We start from the raw sequence: 25330 nt of genomic DNA on the forward strand, positions 1-25330 counted from the left end.
CTTTTGTGGCAACGTAGATGGAACTGGAGAGTGTTATGCTAAGTGAAATAAGTCATACAGAGAAAGACAGATACCATATGTTTTCACTCTTATGTGGATCCTGAGAAACTTACCAGAAGACCATGGGGGAGGGGAAGGAAAAAAATGGTTAGAGAGGGAGGGAGCCAAAACATAAGAGACTCTTAAAAACTGAGGACAAACCTGCTGCTCCAGGGTTTATGGGGGGTGGGAGGGAGGAGTGGGTGGGTGATGGGTATTGAGGAGGGCACCTGTTGGGATGAGCACTGGGTGTTGTATGGAAACCAATTTGACAATAAATATCTTATAAAAAATAAACAAATTAAAAAATAAAATAAAAAAAGCAATAAAAAAAGATGCAAGAATGGTTCAATATTCAAAAATCAATCAATATGATACACATTAACAAAAGATAAAAATCATATCATCTCAATAGATGCAGAAAAAGCATTCGACAAAATTCAACATCTGTTCATGATAAGAACTCTTAACAAAGTGGGTTTAGAGAGAACATACCTCAACATAATAAAGGTCATATATGAAAAGTCCATGCTAACATCATACTTGATGGTAAAACAGAGTTTTACCTCTAAGATCAGAAACAAGATGAGGATGTTCACTCTTGCCACTTTTATTCAACATACTACTGAAAGTCCTGGTCACCTCAGACAAGAAATTAAGGGCGTCCATACTGGTAAGGAAGAAATTGAACTGTCAGTATTTGCAGATAGTATGATATGATACATAGAAAACCCTCAAGACTTCATCAAAAAACTATTAGAAATAATAAATAAATTCAGTCAAGTTGCAGGATACAAAATTAATACCCAGAAATTGGTTGTGTACTTAAGAACAAAATAGCAGAAAGAAAAATTAAGAAAACAATTTTATTTATAATTGCACCAAAAAGAATAAAATTACCTAGGAACAAAGCTTCACCAAGGAGATAAAATACCTGTATTCTGACTATAAAACATTGATTAAAAAAGAATCTAAAGACAATACAAACAAATGGAAAGATATTCCATGCTCATAGATTGAAAGAATTAACATTGCTAAAATTTCCAATACACCCAAAGCAATCTACAGATTCAACACAATCCCTATCAAAATGCCAATGGTAATTTGCACAGAACTAGAATAAATAATATTAAAATTTGTATAGAACCACAGAAGACATCAAATAGCAAAAAGCAATTTTGAGAAAGAAGAACAAAGTTGAAAGTATCACAATCCCAGATTTCATGATATATTACAACTGTGATAATCAAAACAGAATAGAATAGTACTGGAACAAAAATAGACTTGTAGATCAATAGAACAGAACGGAGAGCCCAGAAGTAAGCCCATGCTTATATGGTCAACTAATCTATGACAAAAGAGGCAAGAATATACAGTGGGGAAAAAGTCTCTTCAACAAATTGTGCTGGGAAAACTGGACAGCTATACTCAAAAAAACGAAACTAGACCACTTTCTTATACCATACACAAAAATGAATTATAAACTCATTAAAAATTAAAAATTATGAAACCTAAAACCATAAACTTCTAGAAGAAAACATAGGCAGTAATATCTCTGACACCAACTGTAGCAACATTTTTCTAGATATGTCTCTTCAGTCAAGGGAGGTAAAAGAAAAAATAAACTATTGGGACTACATCAAAATAAAAAGCTTTTGCACAGCAAAAGAAACCATCAATAAAACCAAAAGGCAACCTAGTGAATGGAAGACAATATCTGAAAATTATACATCTGATAAGGGGTTAACAGCCAAAATATATCATTCATACAACCCAACACCAAGAAAACCCCTAATTAATCCAATTGAAAATTGGGCAGAGGACCCAAATAGACATTTTTCCAAGGATGACATCCAGATGGCCAACAGACACGCAAACGATGCTCAACATCACTCATCATCAGTGAGATGCAAATCAAAACCACAATGAGGGGCACCTGGGTGGCTCAGTTGGTTAAGTGCCTGACTTTGGCTCAGGTCATGATCTCACAGTTCATGGGTTTGAGCCCTGCATCAGGCTCTGTGCTGAGAGCTCAGAGCCTGGAACCTGCTTTGGATTTTGTCTCCTCTCTCTTCCCCTCCCCTGCTCATGTGCTCTCTGTCTCTCTCTCTCTCTCTGTCTCAAAAATAAATAGACATTTATTTTTCTTTTTTATAAACCACAATGAGATGTCACCTTACAGCTGTCAGAATGGCTAGAATCAAAAAGACAGAAAACAGTAAGTGTTGGCAAGATATGAAGAGAAAGGAACCTTCATGCACTGTTGGTGGGAATGTAAATTGGTGTGACCACTGCAGAAAATGGGACAGAGCTTCCTTAAAAAATTAAAAATTGAAATATCATATGATCTAGTTGTTCCTCCTGGGTATTTACCCAAAGAAAACAAAAACACTAATTCAAAAAAACATAAGTCCCTCCCCTATGTTTATTGCAGCATTATTTACAACAGCCATGATATGGAATCAATCCAAATGTCCATTAATAGAGGAAAGAATAAAGAGGATGGGGTGTAGACATATAATGGAATATCACTCAGCTATTTAAAAGGAAGAGATCTGGGGCGCCTGGGTGGCTCAGTCGGTTAAGCGTCCGACTTCGGCTCAGGTCATGATCTCAGTCTGTGAGTTCGAGCCCCGCGTCGGGCTCTGTGCTGACAGCTCAGAGCCTGGAGCCTGTTTCAGATTCTGTGTCTCCTCTCTCTCTGACCCTCCCCCGTTCCTGCTTTGTCTCTCTCTGTCTCAAAAATAAATAAACACTTAAAAAAATAAATTTAAAAAATAAATAAATAAATAAATAAATAAATAAATAAATAAATAAAAGGAAGAGATCTTGCCATTTGGACAGCATGGATGGACCTAGAGAGTATTACACTCAGTGAAACAAATCAGACAGACAATTACCGTATGATTTATATGTGGAATCTAAAAAACAGAACAAAAAGCAGAATCGGACCTATAAATACAGAGAACAAACTAATGGTTGCCAGATGAGAAGGGGCAGGACAATGGGCAAAATGGGTAAAGGGGAGTGGGAGGTACAGGCTTGAAGTTATGTAATGAATAAGTCACGGGGACAAAATGTACAGCACAGGGAATATAGTCAGTGGTATCACAACAACTATGGTGACAGATGGTAGCCACGCTTGTGCTGAGCAGAGCATAATGTATAGATTTGCTAAATCACTATGTTGCATACCTGAAACTGATGTCACATTTGTCAACTAGTCAAATAATTTCAAATTTCTTCAGAGAATAGGGAGGAAAAAAACTCACAATGGATCTCAATGGTCTAGAATTGCACTGAAACATCTTGGCTGGTATTTAAGGAGCCCATGTGCAGCTCACAGATTCCTGCCACATCCCTCCCACATACTGCATCCCTCTGTTGCAATTCCATTCTTCATTTTCTGAAAGCACTACAAATTCTTACAACTCTGCCTTCCCTCAGGATGTTATTCCAGCTCTTACTGCCTTCCTCTCCATTTTCATCCTCTCAAAATCCTTCGTACTTTTTATTACAACTTTTTTAAAAAATTTACATGCAAATTACTTACCACATAGTGCAACAATGATTTCAGGAGTAGATTCCTTAGTGCCCCTTGCCCATTTAGCCCATCCCCCCTCCCACAACCCCTCCAGTAATCCTCAGTTTGTTCTCCATATTTATGTCTCTTCTGTTTTGTCCCCCTCCCTGTTTTTATATTATTTTTGTTTCCCTTCCCTCATTGTTCATCTGTTTTGTCTCCCTAAGTCCTCATATGAGTGAAATCATATGATTTTTGTGTCTTTCTCTGACTGGCTAATTTCACTTAGCATAATACCCTCCAGTTCTGTCCACGTCATTGCAAATGGCAAGATTTCATTCTTTTTAATTGCCAAGTAATACTCCATTGTGTGTGTGTGTGTGTGTGTGTATATATATATATATATATATATATATATATATATATATATATACACACCACATCTTCTTTATCCATTCATCCATTGATGGACATTTGGGCTCTTCCCATACTTTGGCTACTGTTGATAGTGCTGCTATAAACATGGGGGTGCATGTGTCCCTTTGAAACAGCACACCTGTATCCCTTGGATAAATGCCTAGTAGTGCAATTGCTGGGTCATAGGGTAGTTCTATTTTTAGTTTTTTGAGGAACCTCCATACTGTTTTCCAGAGTGGCTGCACCAGCTTGCATTGTCATCAACAATGCTAAAGAGGTCCTCTTTCTCCACATCCTCGCCAACATTTGTTGTTGCCTGAGTTGTTAATGTTAGCCATTCTGACAGGTATAAGGTGGTATCTCATGGTGGTTTTGATTTGTATTTCCCTGGTGATGAGTGATGTTGAGCATTTTTTCATGTGTTGGTTGGCCTTCTGGATGTCTTTTTTGGAGAAGTGTCTATTCATGTCTTTTGCCCATTTCTTCACCGGATTCTTTGTTTTTTGGGTGTTGAGTTTGATAAGTTCTTTATAGATTTTGGATACTAACCCTTTATCTGACACGTCATTTGCAAATATCTTCTCCCATTCCATCTGTTGCCTTTTAGTTTTGCTGATTGTTTCCTTCACTGTGCAGAAGCTTTTTATTTTGATGAGGTCCCAGTAGTTCATTTTTGCTTTTGTTTCCCTTGCCTCTAGAGACATGTTGAGTAAGAAGTTGCTGTGGGCAAGATCAAAGAGGTTTTTGCCTGCTTTCTCCTCGAGGATTTTGATGGCTTCCTGTCTTACATTGAGGTCATCCATTTTGAGTTTATTTTTGTGTATGGTGTAAGAAAGTGGTCCAGGTTCATTCTTCTGCATGTCGCTGTCCAGTTTTCCCAGCACCACTTGCTGAAGAGACTGTCTTTATTCCATTGGATATTCTTTCCTGCCTTGTCAAAGATTAGTTGGTCATACATTTGTGGGTCCATTTCTGGGTTCTCTATTCTGTTCCATTGATCTGAGTGTCTGTTCTTGTGCCAGTACCATACTGTCTTGATGATTACAGCTTTGTAATATAGCTTGAGTTCTGGGATTGTGATGCCCCCTGCTTTGGTTTTCTTTTTCAAGATCGCTTTGGCTATTTGGCATCTTTTCTGGTTCCATACAAATTTTAGAATTATTTGTTCTAGCTCTGTGAAGAATGCTGGTGTTACTTTGACAGGGATTGCATTGAATATGTAGATTGCTTTGGGTAGTATCGACATTTTAATAATATTTGTTCTTCCTATCCAGCAGCATGGAATCTTTGTCCATTTTGTGTGTGTGTCTTCTTCAATTTCTTTCATAAGCTTTCTATAGTTTTCAGTGTATAGATGTTTCACCTCTTTGGCTAGATTTATTCCTAGGTATTTTATGTTTTTTTGTGCAACTGTAAATGGGATCGATTCCTTGATTTCTCTTTCTGTCGCTTCATTGTGGGTGTATAGGAATGCAATCGATTTCTGTGTGTTGATTTTATATCCTGCAACTTTGCTGAATTCATGAATCAGTTCTAGCAGTTTTTTGGTATAATCTTTAGGGTTTTCCATATAGAGTATCATGTCATCTGCAAAGACTGAAAGTTTGACCTCCTCCTGGCCGATTTGAATGACTTTTATTTCTTTGTGTTGTTTGATTGCAGAGGCTAAGACTTCCAATACTATGTTGAATAACAGTGATGAGAGTGGACATCCCTGTCTTGTTCCTGACCTTAGGGGGGAAGCTTTCAGTTTTTCCCCATTGAGGATATCAGTGTTGGGTCGTTCATAGATGGCTTTTATGATCTTGAGGTATGCTCCTTCTATCCCTACTTTCTTGAGGGTTTTTATCAAGACAGGATGCTGTATTTCAAAATCCTTCCTATTTTCTAAGTGACTAAATGTCACCTGCATCTAGTCATCTCTGATCTCCTCTTATCTCTCCATTAAAAAGCATATTTGTTGCACTGCACACCACTAAAATTATTTTCTTTGCACTTTGATTTTGACATCTGTTCACTACTGCCTTCTAATACAGTCAGCTGTTTCCTACCAGCTTACAAGCTCTCTAAAGCCAGGGTATAGGTCTTATTCTTCTTTGTACTTCACCAGCACTTTTATAGGACATTTTGTATTCTGAGACAAAACATATTAGAAGATAATGCTTCAAGGATCTTACATACCAGGATCTTAGATTTGACACTTGAGAAATGAAAACATTTTATGTGCATGTCTTTGATTTCATAGGAAACTGCATCATGATCTTCTTCTTCCTCCTTTATAGTTGGAAGTGGAGTTTCAAGAACATAGCCATTCTCACAGAAAATCAGTAAAGTACTTTCAGGCTAAAAAAGAAAGATTAAATATATCATTTACATTTAGGCAAGTTTTCAGAAGCATAGCTCAAAAAGATTATAAATGAGGAAAAATATCATTGCTATATATACTATACACTTTTGAAAATTAATACTTAATTCCTCACTTCAGTAATAAATCATCTTACTAATCACTATGTACAGTTATTAATATCGATTATATTACTATTAATAAGCTAAGTGTTAAAATTAGATTTATATTTGTTTCCCTTATAGATGCCATAACATATTTTCTGAGCCAAAAATGCAGTTGCAAAATATGTTTGCCCAAAGGGCAGAATGTTGAAATTAGGAATGCCAAGGGAAACATGCAGTGTGTGGATGGCACATACAGTCTCAGCCTCCTTTGATGGATCATCCTCCATCTGCCCAAGTTCATTAATTGTGGACATTTCCAAGGTTTTTGTCCTGTACCCTCTTCTCCTCTCACTCCATAAACATTCCCTGGGAAATCTTATAGGCAACCCAAAGCTTCATTACCATTCATGCACAATTAAATTCTGAGTGAATCTATCTCTAGGCCAGACCTCTCCCTTGAGCTCCAAAATCACATATTTAACCATGTATGGGAAATCCCCATCTTTTTTTAATGCCTATTTATTGTTGAGAAAGAAGGAGGGAGAGTGCAAGTGGGGGAAGAACGGGGTGGGGGGGAGACAGAGGCCCATCTTGATACTCCATAGACACATTATTCAAAATTTTTATTCACTCTGTCATTCTATAATTATTATGTATAGACTATGTATCTAGCATTTTGTAGTGCACTAGGGGTAAAATTATAAGAAAAATAAATACAGTGTCTGGCATGATGGAGTTTACCTCCAACGAGAGGGCCTGTCATTCAACAAATCCTATAAATAAATGTAAATTGTAACCGCAACAAGTGTTGCAGGAGTGCCACCAGAATAAAGGAGGCTGTGTAAGGCTTCCCGAGAAGGTGGTATCTAAGCTTCAAGGTGAAGGAGGAGCAGAAGACAATTACAGAGTAAGGTGTGGGTAGGTTTGAAGGGTGTGCTATACAAAGGATATACCATCTGCAAATATCCAGTGGCACATCTGGGCTTTTAAGGAATTTATGGGCTTGGGAGTGAGAAGAGAGATCAGGACAGAGCCTTAGGGAAACAATACTTAGGAACTGGGTGAGGGAGACTGAAAAGGAATGACAAGATGTAGACGAGGGAACTAGGAGAGCATAAGGTCACAAAAGCCAAAGGGAAGTGGTATTTAAAAGAGAAAGTAAGGGTCAACAGGTTCAAATGAGGCTAAGAGGTCAAGAAGGAGAAGAATGGAAAATGTTAAATGGATGGATATCACTGGTGTCTTCACAGGAGCTGATTTGGTAGAATGATGATAGTAGATACTAGCAAAAGTCAACAGGAATAATCAATCCTCTTAGAAAAGTCAGAAGGAGAAAGATGGTGCAGCAGCTAGAGGAGAACAGGAGGTCAAGCAATTTTTTTTCCCCATGGGAGATACTTGAATATATTTAAATGCTGATGGAAATGATCCAGTAAACAGGTGAGGCTAAATTTATATGACAGAAAAGAGAAAATAAGTAATATGAAATCTTGAAAAAAAGTGGGAGAGAGTACAATCCAAAGGACAGGACTCAGAATTGGCTCCATGTGGGAAGGAAGAGGGCACCTCTATTATAAAAAAGGGAAGAGGGCAGGCAGGTGCAGAGGTAGACAGGAATCGATGTCGGATAGTAGGAAGGACCAATTGCCTCCTAAGGACAAATTGCCAACAGTTTTCATGAGACCTAGAAGCCAAACACAAGGCAGTGTCCTAGAGCTTTGGGCATTCTCTCAGAGATGAAGAGACAAAAGCTGAAGTTCAAAGCTACTCAAACAAATTAGGACTTGAGAGGACAGGATTCCAGCGAAACGGGAAATGCGGCAAAGTGAACCTGACGTTCTGCTGGGCCTTTGCCGTAAAGCATTTACACCTCTAAACTGCGTGGGTACAGGGTTTGTTCATTTCCTCCAAATGGTCCATTAGTTTTCACTTCACTTTCATTTACTTGAATGCTATTTACTTTTATGTACAGTATTATGTTTACATCTAGGATATCGAAGAGAAGGCAGGGATGTTTAGGATGCATAATCAAAGAAGCTTAGTGAACCACTGAAGGGCAGGGTGGTTAGAGGTAAGGAAGAGATTGGAATGATTCTCAAGATTTTCTGGTTTCAGCAACAGAGAACAGTGGCCCCAGAATAATGTAGGCAAAAGAACATGTCTTAGAGAAACTAAAGAGTTTCATTTAGACACTTCAAAATTACCCCCAAAATTCAAAAGATCACCAAATTCTGTCAATTCTACCTCATACATAGCTCTCGTCCACATAGTATTTCATGCCCTGGTCACATGTCTGGAACACAGCTGCCCAATTGTCCCATCTGCCTCTCATCTGCCCAAAGTGATCACGGTAGTGACCACGGCAGGCCGAATGATTCTCTGTGCACGTTTCCTTATTGGAAACACAAATTATAAATAATGCACAGAAGTTTAATGCATTCAGGAAGGCAGGAGGTCTGACCATTGAGAGCTAGTGGAAGCTAACATCTATGGCGATTTAGACAACTAAAGTATGCAGGATATCAGCTACGTATGGTCATTTACCTTTTTCCACATCTCTATTGAAATATAACGATAGATGGTTTGATACATGTATATATTGTGAAATGAGGGTAATTTTCTTTGACATTAGTAATTCCCAAATAATATTAGAAATACAAGCACTAATTGGCAGCACTGCCTGAAATAACTTTTGAATTATGTTGGGGGGGTTTCGTCTCATGCCTATTAAAAAAAAAAATTTAGCTTCTTATTTTAAAACAATTTTTGATTCACAAGAAGTTGCAAAGATAGTACAGAGAGGAACCATGTATCCTTCACCCAGTTTTCCCCATTAGTGACTTCTTAGGCAACAATATGGAAACCAGGAAATTGACATTAATATAGAATGTGTGTAGAGTTCTAGGTCATTTTATAGGTGTAGATTTGTGTAACCATTCACCACAATCAAGATGCAAAACTATCCCATCACCATAAAGATCTTCCTCAAGAGGCCCCTCTATAGTCACACCCACCATCTTCCCACCCACCATTCCTAACTTTTTTGGATTTTTTACTTTGAATCTAAGGGAAATGATTAAAGGGTGTACATAATACCACATGTTGTGTTCATGCTTTAACACAGAGCTCCCTTGGCAGCTTTTGTTTCCTTCACCTAAACCATCTGCACTTACCTTCTCTCCAAATGCCCACATCCTACCAATTTCTCAAAATTAAGATAAAATAGTACAAAATAAGTTATGTTAACTTATCCCCTTCTTGACATTTCCCTGCTCCATATTCAGAGCACATATTGTCTATACCACTGATATTTTAGTCACCAATTCCCTTGTGAAACCTTGTATTGTTCTGTGATAGTTATTTCACTTCTTAAATAGGTGCATTTTTTCTCTTTCAAAAGAGGTTGTTTTATACTGCTTATTGAATACATCAGTGCCTAGCAAAGATGAAAACAATGAGTATGTTAACTTAAAAAGTTTTTTCTATATACCACTATATTGTTATAGCCCTTTTCTTTAGAAGAGTTTAAAGTAGGTTACACATGTTACTTCAATAATCCTGACAACACCTCCATGCAGTTCATCACTATTATTTTAATTTTTTTTAATGTTTATTTATTTTTGATAGAGAGACAGAGTGTGAGCAGGGGAGGGCAGCAAGAGAGGGAAACACAGAATCCAAAGCAGGCTCCAGGCTCTTAGCTGTCAGCACAGAGCCTAACGTGGAGCTCAAACCCATGAACCATGAAATCATGACCTGAGCTGAAGTCAGAAGCTCAACCGACTGAGCCACCCAAGCATCCCAGTTCATCACTATTATTATCCTAGAACCCATTACAGCACCTGGTTTAGACACTCAATCAATATTTAGACAACTGAATTATCCTATGCTTGAACTTAGGGAAATTAGAGGTATTAAATAAGATCAATAGTCAATACCTAATCACCAGCTGATGTTAGGAAAGTGTCAATGGGAGATTAGAAGACAAAATGGAGGTAGAAGGGGGGTAGAAGAGAAGTAAAGAGCTAAAGATGAGGGCAAGTACATTCAGACCTTCGAACTGAACTTCTGAATGTCAAAAAGACTGACAGATCCAAGCCAACACATTACAACATATGTATCTCAATAGAGTCACCATTGTTACTAAAGCAAAGCCTGATAGACCCCAATGTTCTCAGAGGGGATCATGACCAACTAATTAGAGCATGGAAGAGAGAGGAGATAGTGAGTAGGACATTGGGCTCCTCAGTGATACGCTACTAGCCAAGCTAAGAAGCATTCCTGACCCCTCACTGCAGGACCCAGGAGTGGGACTAATCATTCCACCTGCTATTCTCTATCTTCCAGATCACTTCATTATACAGTAATTTAGATTTAGGCATGAAGACAAATAATAATTACTCACATGGGAAACTGAAGACCACACTAACTGGCAAACAGGTCCAGGAGTAGTAATATAACCAATTGGCTTATAATCCTTTTCTACCTCGAAGAAGAAGACGGTTTGATCTCTACTCTAAGAAAAAGAGAAATACCCATCAAATATGTATTCTTTTTGAAATCTATCCCACAGAGTATAGAGTATCATTTAATAGTTACAGTATACCCACTGTATATTTATACCTATGATAATCATAGATCCCAGATTATGCTGGGAAAATTCACATTTCAAGTATTTGCTTCATGTCCCCCATGAGAATGTCTGACAAACCAAGTGTTGCAATATCCTTCTGAAAAAAATGATCACCATACCTGTACATAGATTAACTCACCAAAAGCTCCACAAAGCATATGCTCCCCTATCAATGCATGAAAAATTTACATATTCTCTTCACTTATGGCAATTTTATATACAAACATACCTATATGATAGAATATTGATTATGCATAACACTGATCATAATTCCCAGTTGAAATTTTCCATTCATTTAAAATAAGCATTAGAACTCAATTTGCAAGAAAATTTTGAAATGTCATGCACTGACTACACTTAAAGAATATGAACACAAAGAAAGCAAACTGCATTTTTCTCAAAACTGCACATCAGCAAAAAGAAAAAAAAGTGTACCTCAGCAAATACGTTATATCAAGTAGGAAGACTGATAAGACAAGTTGAACCATGAAAGCTCAATAAGAAACAAAAGGAAATCTACCACTTACCCCTGTAGCTAGAATTTCTCCATCACGTTCATAAGCTAAGGCAGTGACACGAGCAGTATGGGGCTTGAAAACCTGTTTCAAATTAATATCTGCATCTGAAATTTTCTTCCGTCCTGCAAAAACTGTGAGCCCTTTTGGATCATAAAGTTCAAGAATTCGAACAACTCCATCTTCGAATCCTACGATAATCTGTGCTCCAGTGTAGCTTACCTTGGATAAAAATTAAATGCAACAAATGTGAAATTAGTTGATTCAGAAAGTTGTGCTACATAACAGATAACTTTGTATTTTATTCAGCTAAGTAATTTAATATTGACTGTTCACTGCTAATTCCTTATATCACTTTCTGGTAACCTCTATTTTAGAACAGCTCCTGATCATTGCTGATCGTGAGACAGGTAAATAATGGCAATTCAAGCACTGGAGCAAACGTTGGCGGCGCATCCTTCTACCACATGCCAGGCACCTATCACCAGCTACCCAAGGGTGTGCATAAACAGTTTGTCCCTGGTTTCACAGAATTTAGGATCTAGTGGGAGGACAAACATTAATCACACAGATGAGTGTCAAATTCTGAACAGCAATAAACACTAAAGGAAAGAAATGATCTCGGAGAGCATATAACAAAGAAAGCTGACCTAGACTGAGGACTTCTTTAAAGAAGAGATGGTGGAGCAGAGATCAGAAAGATGCCCAGAAATTAACTAAGTCTAGGGAGGTGGGAGAAACACTCCTGGGAGAAGACATAGCTTGTGGAAAGGTCATGTGGCAGGAAAGAACGTAACTCAGGAAAAAGTTTGACTACAGCAGACTGAGTGAGGGAACAGGGCTTCCACAAGAGGCCAGAGAGGGGGATAAGCAAGCACCAGGTCAAAAAGTAGCTTATAAGGATAGTCTTCATCCCAAGAGCAGTGGGAAGCCATTAAAAGGTTTTTAGTTGGGGGCTTGGGTATGTGTGGGTAAGGGAGGTGATGTGACCAGACTTGATATTTCAGAAAAGTCATCCTAGATGCATTGTGCAAAACAGAACCGAGATGGCCTAGATAGGATGCAGGAAGACCTTTGGAGACCTTTGAAGAGATGGCTACCTTACTCCAGGAGAGTGATTATGATCACTGGGTTTGAGGTGGCATTGCAGAGAGGAGGGATATGGACATAGTTTAGAGAGAGTTATAATGGTCCTATTTGGTGACAACTGAATATGGGGGAGGAGGACAGAGGGATTACTGAGACATTTACTGAGTTAGGTAACACTAGGAGGAAGCCAAGCACGTGTGTGTGTGTGTGTGTGTGTGTGTGGTTTGTTGCTGCCATTATTGTTTTGGAGGGGGGCTGGTGGGAGGCCAACAGAGTATCATGAATCTAGTCTTGGACACATTGGGATTGAGGTCCCCTGGGAAACTCAAAATGAGGATGGCACATGGTCTGCAGCTCCAAGAAGTATGGGCTGGAGACAGAAATCTAGCAACGTCTGAATATACTAAATCTGCTATCTTGGAAGGCATTCAGGAGAAAGGCAAGAGCCCTGCTGTTCTTTAGAGCAGAGCGATCATCCCTGAGGCCAGGCAGTTATGAGAATCTTGGTAATAAGAAAACTGTACTCCATCCAATTCCTTGAATGTTGTTCATTCAATAAACATATACTGAGTGTCTAAATGTACTACAGAGGAACTGGAGGTTCAAAGAAGAATAAAGTGTGGTTGTCACCATGAAGAACAGTCTGGTGGGAAAGATACAATAAAGCAGTTTATCTTAGTACATTGTGATATGATAAGTGTCATAAAATTGGTATATAAGCAGCGCTTTAAAAAAAAAAATCAGAGGAAGTAGTACCTAGCTCTACTAGAAGATAGGGTCACAGAGGGCTATGTAGAGGAGATGATGTTTGACCTAAGCTGAGTCATAAAGACAGAGTTTTCTAGAGAAGCGAGAGGGCATAGAGAAAAGGCATTTCAATTCCAGCATGATATCCAATGATCATTACTTGGATATGAGACTAAAAAAGGGAAACATTCTATGGAAATCGAATGACCATCTGATAAATTATTTAATTATATAGCTGTATTTTAAATACTTCAGGTAAGAGTGTAAATGAAATGGAATAGAGCGAGCCAGGTTTGGTAAGACAAATACTCTGTGGTTTCTACTTGTTCTAAACCTCATCATTGTTCTGCTTCTATTCCCTGGCCTGAGTTGTCTTTCTGGTCTTGATTCTGTCACTAAATTCTCCTCCATTCTAGCCATGTCCACATTTATTTTGGTCCTGAAACATTTTCTCTTTGACTTCAACCCAAAACAGTAAAGATAAAACATTCCCCAAATACTCCCATGATATTTTGAAAAATAGCTGCAAATTCTTTGACATGCCTCCCACGGAGAAATCCCCTCCTTGAATCTGGGTGGGGCTTGTGACAGCTTCACTCAAGTGAGTATGGTATAAATGACATTATGTGACTTCCGAGACTGGTCATAAAAGGCCAGCAGCTTCGGCCTTTTATTGAAACACTAGATCTCGGAGTCATTAGCTGCCATGTAAGAAGTATGTGGCTGTCCTGAGGCCACCCTGCTGTGGTAAAGCCCAAGCCACAAGGAGAAGCCATTAAGCAGGCACTCCTGTTGACCGCCCAGCTTAGCTAGCCTTCAGCCCAGATGCCAGGCTTGTGATAAAGAAGACTTTACGTGATTCCAGCCCCCAGACACCATGATTTCCCAATCCAGAGAAAATGTGAGCAAAATAAAATGTTTGCTGTTTTATGCCACTACACTTTACGGTAGTTTATTGCATTGTAATGGATAAAGAGCAATTCCCTACCTCTGCCTAATTTTCTTCATAGCTCTTATCATTATCACGTATGTTACTTATTTTTCTCTATTGTCCATTTCTGCTTCCTCCCTCCCACTAAAGCATAAGGTGTATGAGGGCAAGTATTTTTGTCTTTCTCTTCCCTGTTACATTCCCAGAAGCTAGAACAAGCCCCAGCACACTGCAGGCACACCAGGAATATAACTAGAACGAATGAAATCAGAGTCTGATAGAGGATAGATACCCAAAGTTCTGCTGGGCAATAATTTTGTAACATGGAGTGATTACTAACCTGCAGGTGGCATAAAAATAGATTTTTATTAAAACAGGACCATAACCACAAAAGCAAGGTAATGATATGATCTCTGTCACTAGATCTGAACTAGATTTGCATTATGAGTGAATAAACTAAGTTAAAATTTTTGTTTTCCTCTAAAACCCAGGGTATAAAATAGATTTCCAAGAAATAACACTGATAGGTCATATTTACCAATAGATCTTAGTAGAAGATCATCATAATAAACTCACCAGTCGGGGTACCCAGGTGAGGGCGGTACCTCCTTGTTTGAATCTCATCTGAGCCAAAGGAGTTTTGCCAGCAAAATCATAGATTCGAACAGAGCCTATAGAAAACCAGTTTTAAAAGAAATAAATTATATATATCTTTTGAAATAACCTTGGCTTCCTTTACATGTTGAGCATTATAACAAGAAATTTCACAAATAGTTCAATGAACCAATAATCTAATAGGCTTTCTTTAGTCAAAATTTTACATGTATATCTTCAACCAGGTAATTTGCAAGCATGGATAATAAAGAAAACAACTATTGATCAAGTTCACCTTGCACAGCCCACATAGATTCACCATACATGAGGAAGAAAGAACGAAGGTGAAAAATAAATAGGAAAAGCATGAATGTGGATAATGCCAAAATGAATAGCATCTTCATGAGCAACTTACTGTACCCTTAATCTCTCACGATAACCAAGGCTGCTGCACTTCAGTTTCTCTCCCCTATGTAAAAACTCACCTCTCTTGCAGCAAGAGGCTTCCTTTTGGAAAAACTGTCAAGTGCTTTTCATCAAACACATAGAAAATTTTATGTGGACAACAAAACAAAAGAGGCCAGCTATATTTTCATTTAGAGTTCTACTTACAGTCCAAGGCAGTAGTGGCCATGAGATAAGTGAGAGGAGAGACTGCCAAGGCTTCGATAGCTCCAGAATGGAAGGAGAAGAGGCAGTCTGGATCTTGGGTCTGATAATAAAAGAGACCCTATCAGATCTCAAAGGTAAGTTAACATCAAATTAAGATCAAGTTTAAAAAATATATACATAGGTGGGTGTCTGGGTAGTTCAGTCGGTTAAGCGTCCAACTTCGGCTCAGGTCATGATCTCATGGTTCGTGGGTCCGAGCCCTGTGTCCATCACTGTGCTGACAGCTCGGAGCCTGGAACCTGCTTCAGATTCTGTGTCTCCCTTTCTCTCTACCCCTCCCCTACTCACACTCTGTCTCTCTCTAAAATAAACATTAAAAAAATAATAGATTTATATGTATAACCCTATAACACATGTGTGATTTTATCTGAATAGAAATTTTTAAAAGCATAAGTTAGATAGAGTCCTGGACTCTTGGAATTAGGAAAAGCAAGTATTGGAATTGTACTTGCAGGCTTTCCATTTCTTCACCAGTAAAATGTGGTAATAGCAAAAGCCTACCTGCTCATCAGGGTAACTGTGAGGGTTACAGAAGATCATATAAATGAAAATGCCATAAGTTTATGACAACTGTAAAGCACTTGATAACGTTAGGCATTGTCAATTGCCACTTTTCTGGTGGATTTTGCTAGGAGATACCTCCTTTTCTTTTTTATAAAATCAGAGAGAGAGATAATAAATTCTCAGGACCAGGACATGTTGGACAAGTTTTTGATGGGAACAATGATGAAATATGGAGAAAGATAAAGTATCTTTTAAAGAAGAATAACAGATTGTTATTATAAGAATTAGGAAAAAAGAAAAATAGGCAACTTACAATATTTGAAAAACTAAGGTCAAGCTTCCATATGGCTCCATTGGCATCCTAAAAAATTAAATACATAACAATAGTTTGTTTTATCATTTTGAACTTTTATCAAATAAAAAGAAATTTTCTTCCTGTGATCTAGTTAAAATAAAGGACAAACAGTAATACCAAAAGTTTACATATATTTTAAAGTGTGATTGAGGGCACCTGGGTGACTCAGTCAGCTGAGCATCCGACTTCACCTCAGGTCATAGTCTCAAGGTTGGGGAGTTCAGGCCTCACATTGGGCTTGCTGCTGTGAGTGCTTTTGATCCTCTGTCCCCCTCTCTCTCTGCCCCTCCCCACTCTCTATCTCTCAAAAATAAACATTTATAAAAAATAAAGTGTGATTGAAATTTAACAAAAGCAACTTCTATATATCTTAGAACACAAAATAAATGAAGCATTTTCGTATTACAAATAGTTTAATATAATAATAATGCTAAGTGGTTTTCTGTGTAGAAGTCCCAATTGACTTGAGATAGAAAAGGCAATGATTTCTTTAATATCATTTTGTGTTAAAGCACAGTTTGCTGTAAATAGGGTTGTGATAGCTCCTAGGTATAGTGTGAGTGTTTGAATGGTTTTGTTGTGCTCCAGGAGTGGATGGAAGTGAATTAATTGAAAGACCCTAGCTACTACTGTGGTGCTTGAGTAGAATAGGGCGGAGATGGGTGTAGGTTTCTCTATAGCAGATGGAAGTCATGGGTGCAGGCCAAACTGGGCAGATTTACCAGTGGCTATAATGAATCCTACATCTCCAATGCGGTTGTAGAGAATTGCTTGTAGGGCAGCAAATCCCAAAATTAAGGATATATCAATAGTAGTTTTAATAGTAAAATGGACTTAGTAACACAGTGGCAATAAATTGTTACTACTTTAATTTTACGTGCAGGTAACTTTAAAGAGCCAAGAGGGAAGAATGCAACTTACTTGAGCCAACCAAATGTTATTTCCCATGTCGCTCATCTTTATCATAGAGAAGAGTTTGACATTCTTGCCTACTTGAAGCTCATTAATGGGCTCGATCTCTAACAATCCAGTCTCGTCTATAGTGTCAGCAGTATCTATGGTCTCAAAATCCCAGATCTTATAAAATAAGAAAATATTTCAATCAATCAGCAGTTTCTGAATTTACATTTTCTGTAAGAAAAGGCTCTGACTTTTTTTTTCAAAAGTCATTTCTTCTTGTTGCATGCAAATTAGTGAGTAGGGGTAATGACAACACCAGCCAAAACTCAACCCCTGGGATATTGGTTCCAACTGGAGGATAATAAATTATGATCGTTTCCTTTGTATGGATGGAGCTTAGTGAGAAAACTCAGCCTGAATAAAAATTCTAATTAGCCCAGAGTAAACTTGATGTCAAGGGGTTTATCAGGTCTTTCTGCATGTAAAGTGGCCATTTGGAGTAAATGGTTTGGTTATTTGGCAAGACACTATAATGAGCCCTGTTTTGATTTTACCAGTGGGCCTCTGGAAAGGGGAAATAGACTTCATGATCCATACTCAATCCTCATTACAAGCAGAGAAAAGGTGTGTAGATGAGGTTGTCATGAGAAAGTGTTTTTAATCATTGATTTAGACTGTACTATTCAGGTAAGGATTGTTGTTCTGGGACAGACAACAGAACACTATGGAAAGCATGAGGGAGCAGTTTCACCTCACACAGCAGAGAGATTGAGAAGGACTTCCTGCACAAAGTGCCAGAGCCCACCCTGGATGGATCTGTTGACACACCCCACCCCGTTAACCCATACTCAATAACTCACCCTTAGGGAAAGTAACTTCAGGGAGGACTGGTGCTGTCCCATAGACTAGCCCCACAGGGGAGAGACCCAGATCCACAGGTCAGATGGACTCCTGGGAGTTGGGCTAGATTTTTCCCAAAGGGTTAGAGGTAGAGATTTACTATAAAAGACTAAAGAGATTAGGGTGACATTTAAAAAGGAAGCCAGTTTAGAAATTAGTGGTGTTCATTAAAGGACCATCTGTGAAGTATTTAATTTCTTTAATCTTGAGATTTCCCTTCAGTTGGTATTTTGACATTTTGGGGTGACCTATATCTTAGATGGACAGTAAATATGCTATATGACAAAAGAAAGGACATAAAAATTTCCAGAGCAATTAGTAAAATCTAACAAAATTAAATTTAATATGGTAAACGCAAAAATTTATACTTGGGTTCAAAAAGCCAATGGTAAGAAGACAGACTGGGAGAGATATAGCTAGACGTTGTAATCTCAATATATGTCAACAGGGTGATGAGATTATTTTCTAAAATACAGTCTTACTTCTGAAAATAATACTTCCTAAGGAAAGTCCAGAGAATACTACCACTTTCTTGGAAAGGCACCAGTAGGAATATGTGCCAAAAGGACCACAGGGCAAATCATAAGCCTCCAGGTTTGCCAGCAGCAGCAAGGTCCATATACATGGGTGGGTGGGAGAAGTGGTCTGATAACTACTAGGGGGACTTAGATGCTGGAGCAATGTTCCAGCTTAGCCCACACCATGGGCAAGATAGTGTCCACAGGGGAGGACAAGTGAGTTCACCAGTGTAAAGAGAAAAGAGAGGGGAATATCCACAGGCAAACCCTATCAGCTCACTTTTGAGTGTATTTCTAGTTAGTAACCTCAGTCAAAAATAAGAATGTTTGGTACTTTCATCCCTAAAACATGACCCATTCACACTGTGTGTTTTGAAAGGACACCTGTGTCCACTGTTTATAGTCTGCTAAAATAGGTTTTCATTTTCCCAAACTACTATTTCAACCAGAGAATCAAAATAACAAAAGGTCCCCTCAGAAAATTTCACTGCTAAGATGCTATAAATTAATTAATTTTGACTAGAATTTAAATATTTACCACAAGGAAAGTATGATTTTAAATGCGCTGGCCGTAGGAGTAAATGACCACCGATGTCCTTTATAAAGTGACCTTTGTGAGAAGTAAAAATCTGATAACACCAGTAGGGCGATCTGTAAGTCTTTGATGTGGGCGCTCCTGACCAAGCGTCAAGAAAACTTACCCTAATACATCCATCTGCCCCAATAGTGATGACTTCACCCTCATCCAGCACTATCTGGTTAATGGGACCCTGATGACAAGACTTCCTTGCAGCTCGACAGAGCTCAACTTTGATGAGGCCGCCTTCCCACACCAGCATGTTGCCCCACTCTGACCCTGAGAGCACCTGGCAGGGATGCAGAAAGGGAGGAATGTGCATTAAAACAGACAAACATGGATATTTATGCCTCACATTCAGGTGAAATTTATTTTCAAAGATTTTGTACTTACATAATCAAGAGAAGCAAAGTAAGTATAGAAAAATAAGAAAATGTAGAAATGAAAATTCACTACTTCAAAAACAAGCACTAATCACATTGCGATGGGTTTCCTCCTAGCATTATGCACAGTGTTACATCACCGTGGTTACGCTCTAAGTTGCTGGTAATTTTTCAAATATATCTGAAATAGCCTTCTTTGCCTAGCTCTTAAGGGCCTAATCCAGGAGTGGAATTACGGAGTCAAAAATTAGAGACATTTTTAACCTCTCCATAGATGAGATTCTACTTTTTAAGAGTGATAATATCAAATGTTACAAGTTTTTTAAACTGTGAACTCAGAAAAATTACTGAACTCAGAAGATTATAGCATAATAATATCCAATTTCAAACAAGAACAATCATCTGGAACCAGTTCCTATTAATCCACTTAATCCAGCACATCCAAGTATGTACCGCCAAACACTAGTTCTTAGGAATTTTAACTGGTATTACATAACAAGTCATACTAATTAAGTATCGATTCTGTGCCAAGTGATACTTGAGCACTTTACATACATTAATCTTAAAACCTCATATGAACTAGGTATATTTATTGAGGGTACCATGTACAGTTATGCAGGTTGGCCACTTTATTTTCCCAGAAAACATAGTTTTCCTCATTCACACAAGGGAATCATATGGATCAATAGGAGTCCTAACTATTATTATTCCCATTTTACAAAGAAAAAAACTGAACAGAACAGTTAAGTGGCTTGCACAAAATACCAATAGGAATCAGGATTTTCACCCAGGAACCTTGGCTCAAAAGCTCCTCTTCTGACTAACATTAACTCAGAAGACATATGCTTGGATAAACAAAATCAGACAACTTTCTTTTCTTTAGGATCCCCTGGAAACTTTAATATAGGTCACTGAAAGAAATTTCTAGATACAAAGGAATTTGACCAGGAAAGTCTTATTTTTACAGAGATTCCGTGCAGGCTAATATTCCATGAAACACCTTTGGGGAAACTCGGATCTAATTCTTGCCTGCCTGCTCCAGCGTTCTGCACCCCATTTCCTTCATGCCAAGTAATTTACTCCATCTTTTCTACATCCCCAGTCTACTAATCTTATCCATTCTACCTGGTTTACCTATTATTAAACCTCAGCTAACTTTGGATAATCTTTATCTCGACTTGCTTTCTTCTGTCCAGTGACAAAACCACCCAAAGCCACTGATACCTGGAAGACTTTCCCTTCTGAAATGTCACTCACGTCTAGCTTTCTTTTTCCATTTGTCCTGAAAAATGAAATGAAAGTAATATCTTCCTTCTTAGGTCATCTCCTTGACTCCAGATTTTCCTTCCTCCAACTCATTTGGCATTTTGTGGCCAGATTAATACATAACTTCATTTTCAACTCTACTCTTCCAATGTATAGTAGTTCTGGCTGGCTGTTAATCTCCTCATACACTAACTAGGACCCAACCATACTTCTCAACCTAGTTTCCCACTCTTTCCCAACATAAATGCTCCCTCCTAAGTAGAATTCCGAATATTAGCTATTTATTCCTAACTCTAAACATTTCCTTTTGTGTGTCTCTCATTTAAAATGGCTTCTTTTTTCTGCACAGTGAAGGAAACCATCAGCAAAACTAAAAGGCAACTGACAGAATGGGAGAAGATATTTGCAAATGACGTATCAGATAATGGGTTAGTATCCAAAATCTATAAAGAACTTATCAAACTCAACACCCAAAAACAACACCCAAAAAACACCCAAAACACCCAACACCCAAACCCAACAAACAAAACACCCAAAACACCCAACACCCAAAAAACAAAGAATCCAGTGAAGAAATGGGCAAAAGACATGAATAGACACTTCTCCAAAGAAGACATCCAGAAAGCCAACCGACACATGAAAAAATGCTCAACATTACTCATCATCAGGGAAATACAAATCAAAACCACAATGAGATACCACCTCACACCTGTCAGAATGGCTAACATTAACAACTCTGGCAACAACAGATGTTGGCCAGGATGCGGAGAAAGAGGACCTCTTTAGCATTGTTGGTGGCAATGCAAGCTGGTGCAGCCACTCTGGAAGACAGTATGGAGGTGCCTCAAAAAAACTAAAAATCGAACAACCCTACGACCCAGCAATTGCACTATTAGGCATTTATCCACAGGGTACAGGTGTGCTGTTTCGAAGGGACACATGCACCCCCATGTTTATAGCAGCACTATCAACAATAGCCAAAGTATGGAAAGAGTCCAAATGTCCATCGATGGATGAATGGATAAAGCAGATGTGATACACACACACACACACACACACACACACACACACACACACACTGGAGTATTACTCGGCAATCAGAAAGAATGAAATCTTGCCATTTGCAATGATGTGGATGGAACTGGAGGGTATTATGCTAAGTGAAATTAGTCAGAGAAAGACAAAAATCATGACTTCACTCATATGAGGACTTTAAGAACAAAACAGATGAACAATAAGGGAAGGGAAACAAAAATAATATAAAAACAGGGAGGAGGACAAAACAGAAGAGACTCATAAATATGGAGAATAAACTGAGGGTTACTGGAGGGGTTGTGGGAGGGGGGATGGGCTAAATGGGTAAGGGGCACTAAGGAATCTACTCCTGAAATCATTGTTGCACTATATGCTAACTGATTTGGATATAAATTTAAAAAAATAAAAAATAAAACAAGTTAAAAATAAATAAAATGGCTTCTTTTCTCCCTACATACACATGAATCCTACGGAACCTTTTAAAGATCTATCTTGTGGCATATTTTAACCATCTTTATCCTAGCTTAATTCTTGTAGGATTCAGAATTTGAAGCTAAAATGACTTATGATCATTTTATAGGTTTGGATATGTATTTAACCAGCATCCAAGAATTGTTATTTCCTCCCACACAACATGATTTCAGATTGAGAATATCTACTAGGTAGATACTAGGTAGAGAATATCTACTAGGTATCCCATTTTGTTCCTCAAAATTATATTTGTATGTTGGCATTTACTTATAATGGAGACATTCACAAATAATACTATATAACTCATCCTAATAGGAAGCCAAATGCATCATTAATGCAGAACTGACCCTATAGGCAAGATGCCCATAAATTTTGTAAGAGGAAGAGAGAAGATAAACTAACAATGTTACAGAATAAACAGGCACAGTGGGTCTGTAGGAGCCACTATAGGGTGGTTCAATCTTCCTAAATAATAATCTGACAATAAAAACAAAAGCTGCAAGACTATATACAACTTTGACCCAGGAAGTCCTCTTGGACCATCATGACAAAAGAGGAGGGAAAGATAAACATTATAAACACTGCAACTCCATGACGTAATAAAAAGCGACAATATGTCACTATGTTAATATGTTAAATATGTTATGCGTTTGTATAATATTTAGTAGACACAAAACAAAAATAATATTTATATGTGGATTAGAACAATTCTGTGGAAGTATATTAATTAAAATTGATAATCTGAAGAAGCAAAATGAAATGTTCATTATATTCACAATTATAGTATTCATTAGTACTAACATTGGCAGTGCTTTTCACAATGTATAATGTGCTTTCATCTATTTTCATCACTTGGAAACATAATCTTATTATTGTAGAATAGTGGCTACACTCACCTTCCCATCTGGGAGCTCCATGTAACCTTCTATATCAGTAGTGGCTGTTTTGCCAAATCGACCCAATGAACCCTGAAGCTTGAGACCAGTGAATGTTAGAGCCATTTCCCAGAACCTGTAAACAAACCAGAAGGTGACTGAATGTACCTCAAAGAGGCTTTATTTATTTTTATTATCACCCAAGCATTTACATGTTTCATCGTCACATATTATCTCATTTATTCATTCATCTAATATGTATTAAGTATCAACTACCTGTCAGGAAAGCTCTAGGCAATATGAATTCAGCATTGAGCAAAACAGACAAAATAAACTCCCTGCCTTTGTGGATATTATATCTGAGACTCACGCTGTCCTATGCAGTCAACTGTAGCCAAGTTTGACTATTTTAACTTAGACTTAATAAATTAACACTAAATAAAATTTAAAGCTCAGTGTTTCTGTCAGACCAGCCAATTTCAAGTATTCAATAGCTACATGTAGCTAGTGTCTACTAGGTTGGATAGCACAGAACATTCCATCCTGGCAGAAAGTTCTGTTGGATACTACCATTTTATAACATGTAAAAGTTTTCCAAAAAATTCTAATTTCTTGCTGTGTAACTTAAGAGTGAGTTTCTAAATAACACTGTGCCCTCATTCCTTCATGTATACAGTGAGCATATTAGTACCAACCTCATAAAATTATTGAAAAATGCTTAGAACAGTGCCTAGCACATAAAAGCAGTAATAATCAACATTTATTCATTAATATTTCTTATTAATAGTCTAAGCAATGAACTGTCAGATGATGAAAACCATGTAGGAAAAAGAATCTGGTCTACCAACCAGATATAAAATAGATAATGGATGATATCAACAAGCCAATATGAAGCCAAAAGCTTAAATAACAAACATCCTTCTCCAAGGCTATGGTAGGTCCTCTGTTCACACATTTCCATATGCTTTGTTTCTTTCATAGCACTTCACACATGAAATTATTCCATTTCCATCTCTCTACAAAGACACAGTACATAGAAAATATGCACCTTACTAAATGATGGGCAAATGTAAAAGAATTGGACATTTTTAGCCTATAGCTAGCAGAAGATTACTTGAGAATTCCCCCAAGTTTCTATTTAAAATCTGTTCAATTAGGGGCACCTGGGTGGCTCAGTCGGTTAAGTGGCCAACTTCGGCTCAGGTCATGATCTCGCGGCCTGTGAGTTCAAGCCCTGCGTCAGGCTCTGTGCTGACAGCTCAGAGCCTGGAGCCTGTTTCAGATTCTGTTTCTCCCTCTCTCTGACCCTCCCCCGTTCATGCTCTGTCTCTCTCTGTCTCAAAAATAAATAAACGTTAAAAAAAAATTTTTTTTAAATAAAATCTGTTCAATTATTCTATATTTCTAATGAATGAATAAGAATAGGGCCAGGTTTAAATTGAATTAAGAGAAACTTAGGTAAAAATGTCTTTCTCAAAAAGGACGCTGGAAATCTAGTTATGAGCAGTCCAAGGGTGGTGGTAGAAGATTGTTAGATAAATGCTTAAGACAAGGTAGAATGAAGACAGAACAGGACAAAATCATTCCATCCTAGAAAATAGAGCGGAGTATGATAAAGTGAAAACGACATGAAATTTAGACCCAGAGACTGAGATCAACAGTAGACTCTGTTGCAATTTAGTATTGAGGGCCCTGGGTTAGGAATGATTCTGTTATAATTCTTATTTTACAGATGAAGACTGAGTTCAGAGTCAAAATGACTTATCCATCATACAGTATTTCTACAAGTTTAATGGTGGGTCTGAAAAGTCAACATGCCATGTTAGTAAGACATTATACAAACCCTTTGAGGTGGTAAAGCCTATAAGGCAGTAGGCTACATTTAAAAGCCCTTCTATAAAATAAAATAAAATAAAATAAAATAAAATAAAAGCC

At 37.9% G+C, this 25330-nt stretch overlaps 1 protein-coding gene across 7 annotated transcripts in view; it reads right to left on the reverse strand.

The window, feature by feature from the left end:
- CFAP44 (cilia and flagella associated protein 44) overlaps positions 1 to 25330 on the reverse strand; it is a 158714-nt gene that overhangs the window by 107125 nt on the left and 26259 nt on the right. For all 7 annotated transcript variants that reach the window (XM_042998754.1, XM_042998752.1, XM_042998753.1 and 4 more), the window contains exons 8-16: positions 23417 to 23531; positions 19490 to 19654; positions 17392 to 17547; positions 16429 to 16476; positions 15552 to 15651; positions 14922 to 15016; positions 11591 to 11800; positions 10836 to 10946; positions 6161 to 6322 (exon numbers count right to left, since the gene is read on the reverse strand). In XM_042998754.1, the coding sequence (XP_042854688.1) occupies positions 6161 to 6322; positions 10836 to 10946; positions 11591 to 11800; positions 14922 to 15016; positions 15552 to 15651; positions 16429 to 16476; positions 17392 to 17547; positions 19490 to 19654; positions 23417 to 23531 (1162 nt within the window). The remainder of the gene's footprint in view (positions 1 to 6160; positions 6323 to 10835; positions 10947 to 11590; positions 11801 to 14921; positions 15017 to 15551; positions 15652 to 16428; positions 16477 to 17391; positions 17548 to 19489; positions 19655 to 23416; positions 23532 to 25330) is intronic.

The sequence above is a fragment of the Panthera tigris genome, chromosome C2 (genome assembly GCF_018350195.1).
Source record: "Panthera tigris isolate Pti1 chromosome C2, P.tigris_Pti1_mat1.1, whole genome shotgun sequence".
Lineage (NCBI taxonomy): Eukaryota > Metazoa > Chordata > Mammalia > Carnivora > Felidae > Panthera > Panthera tigris.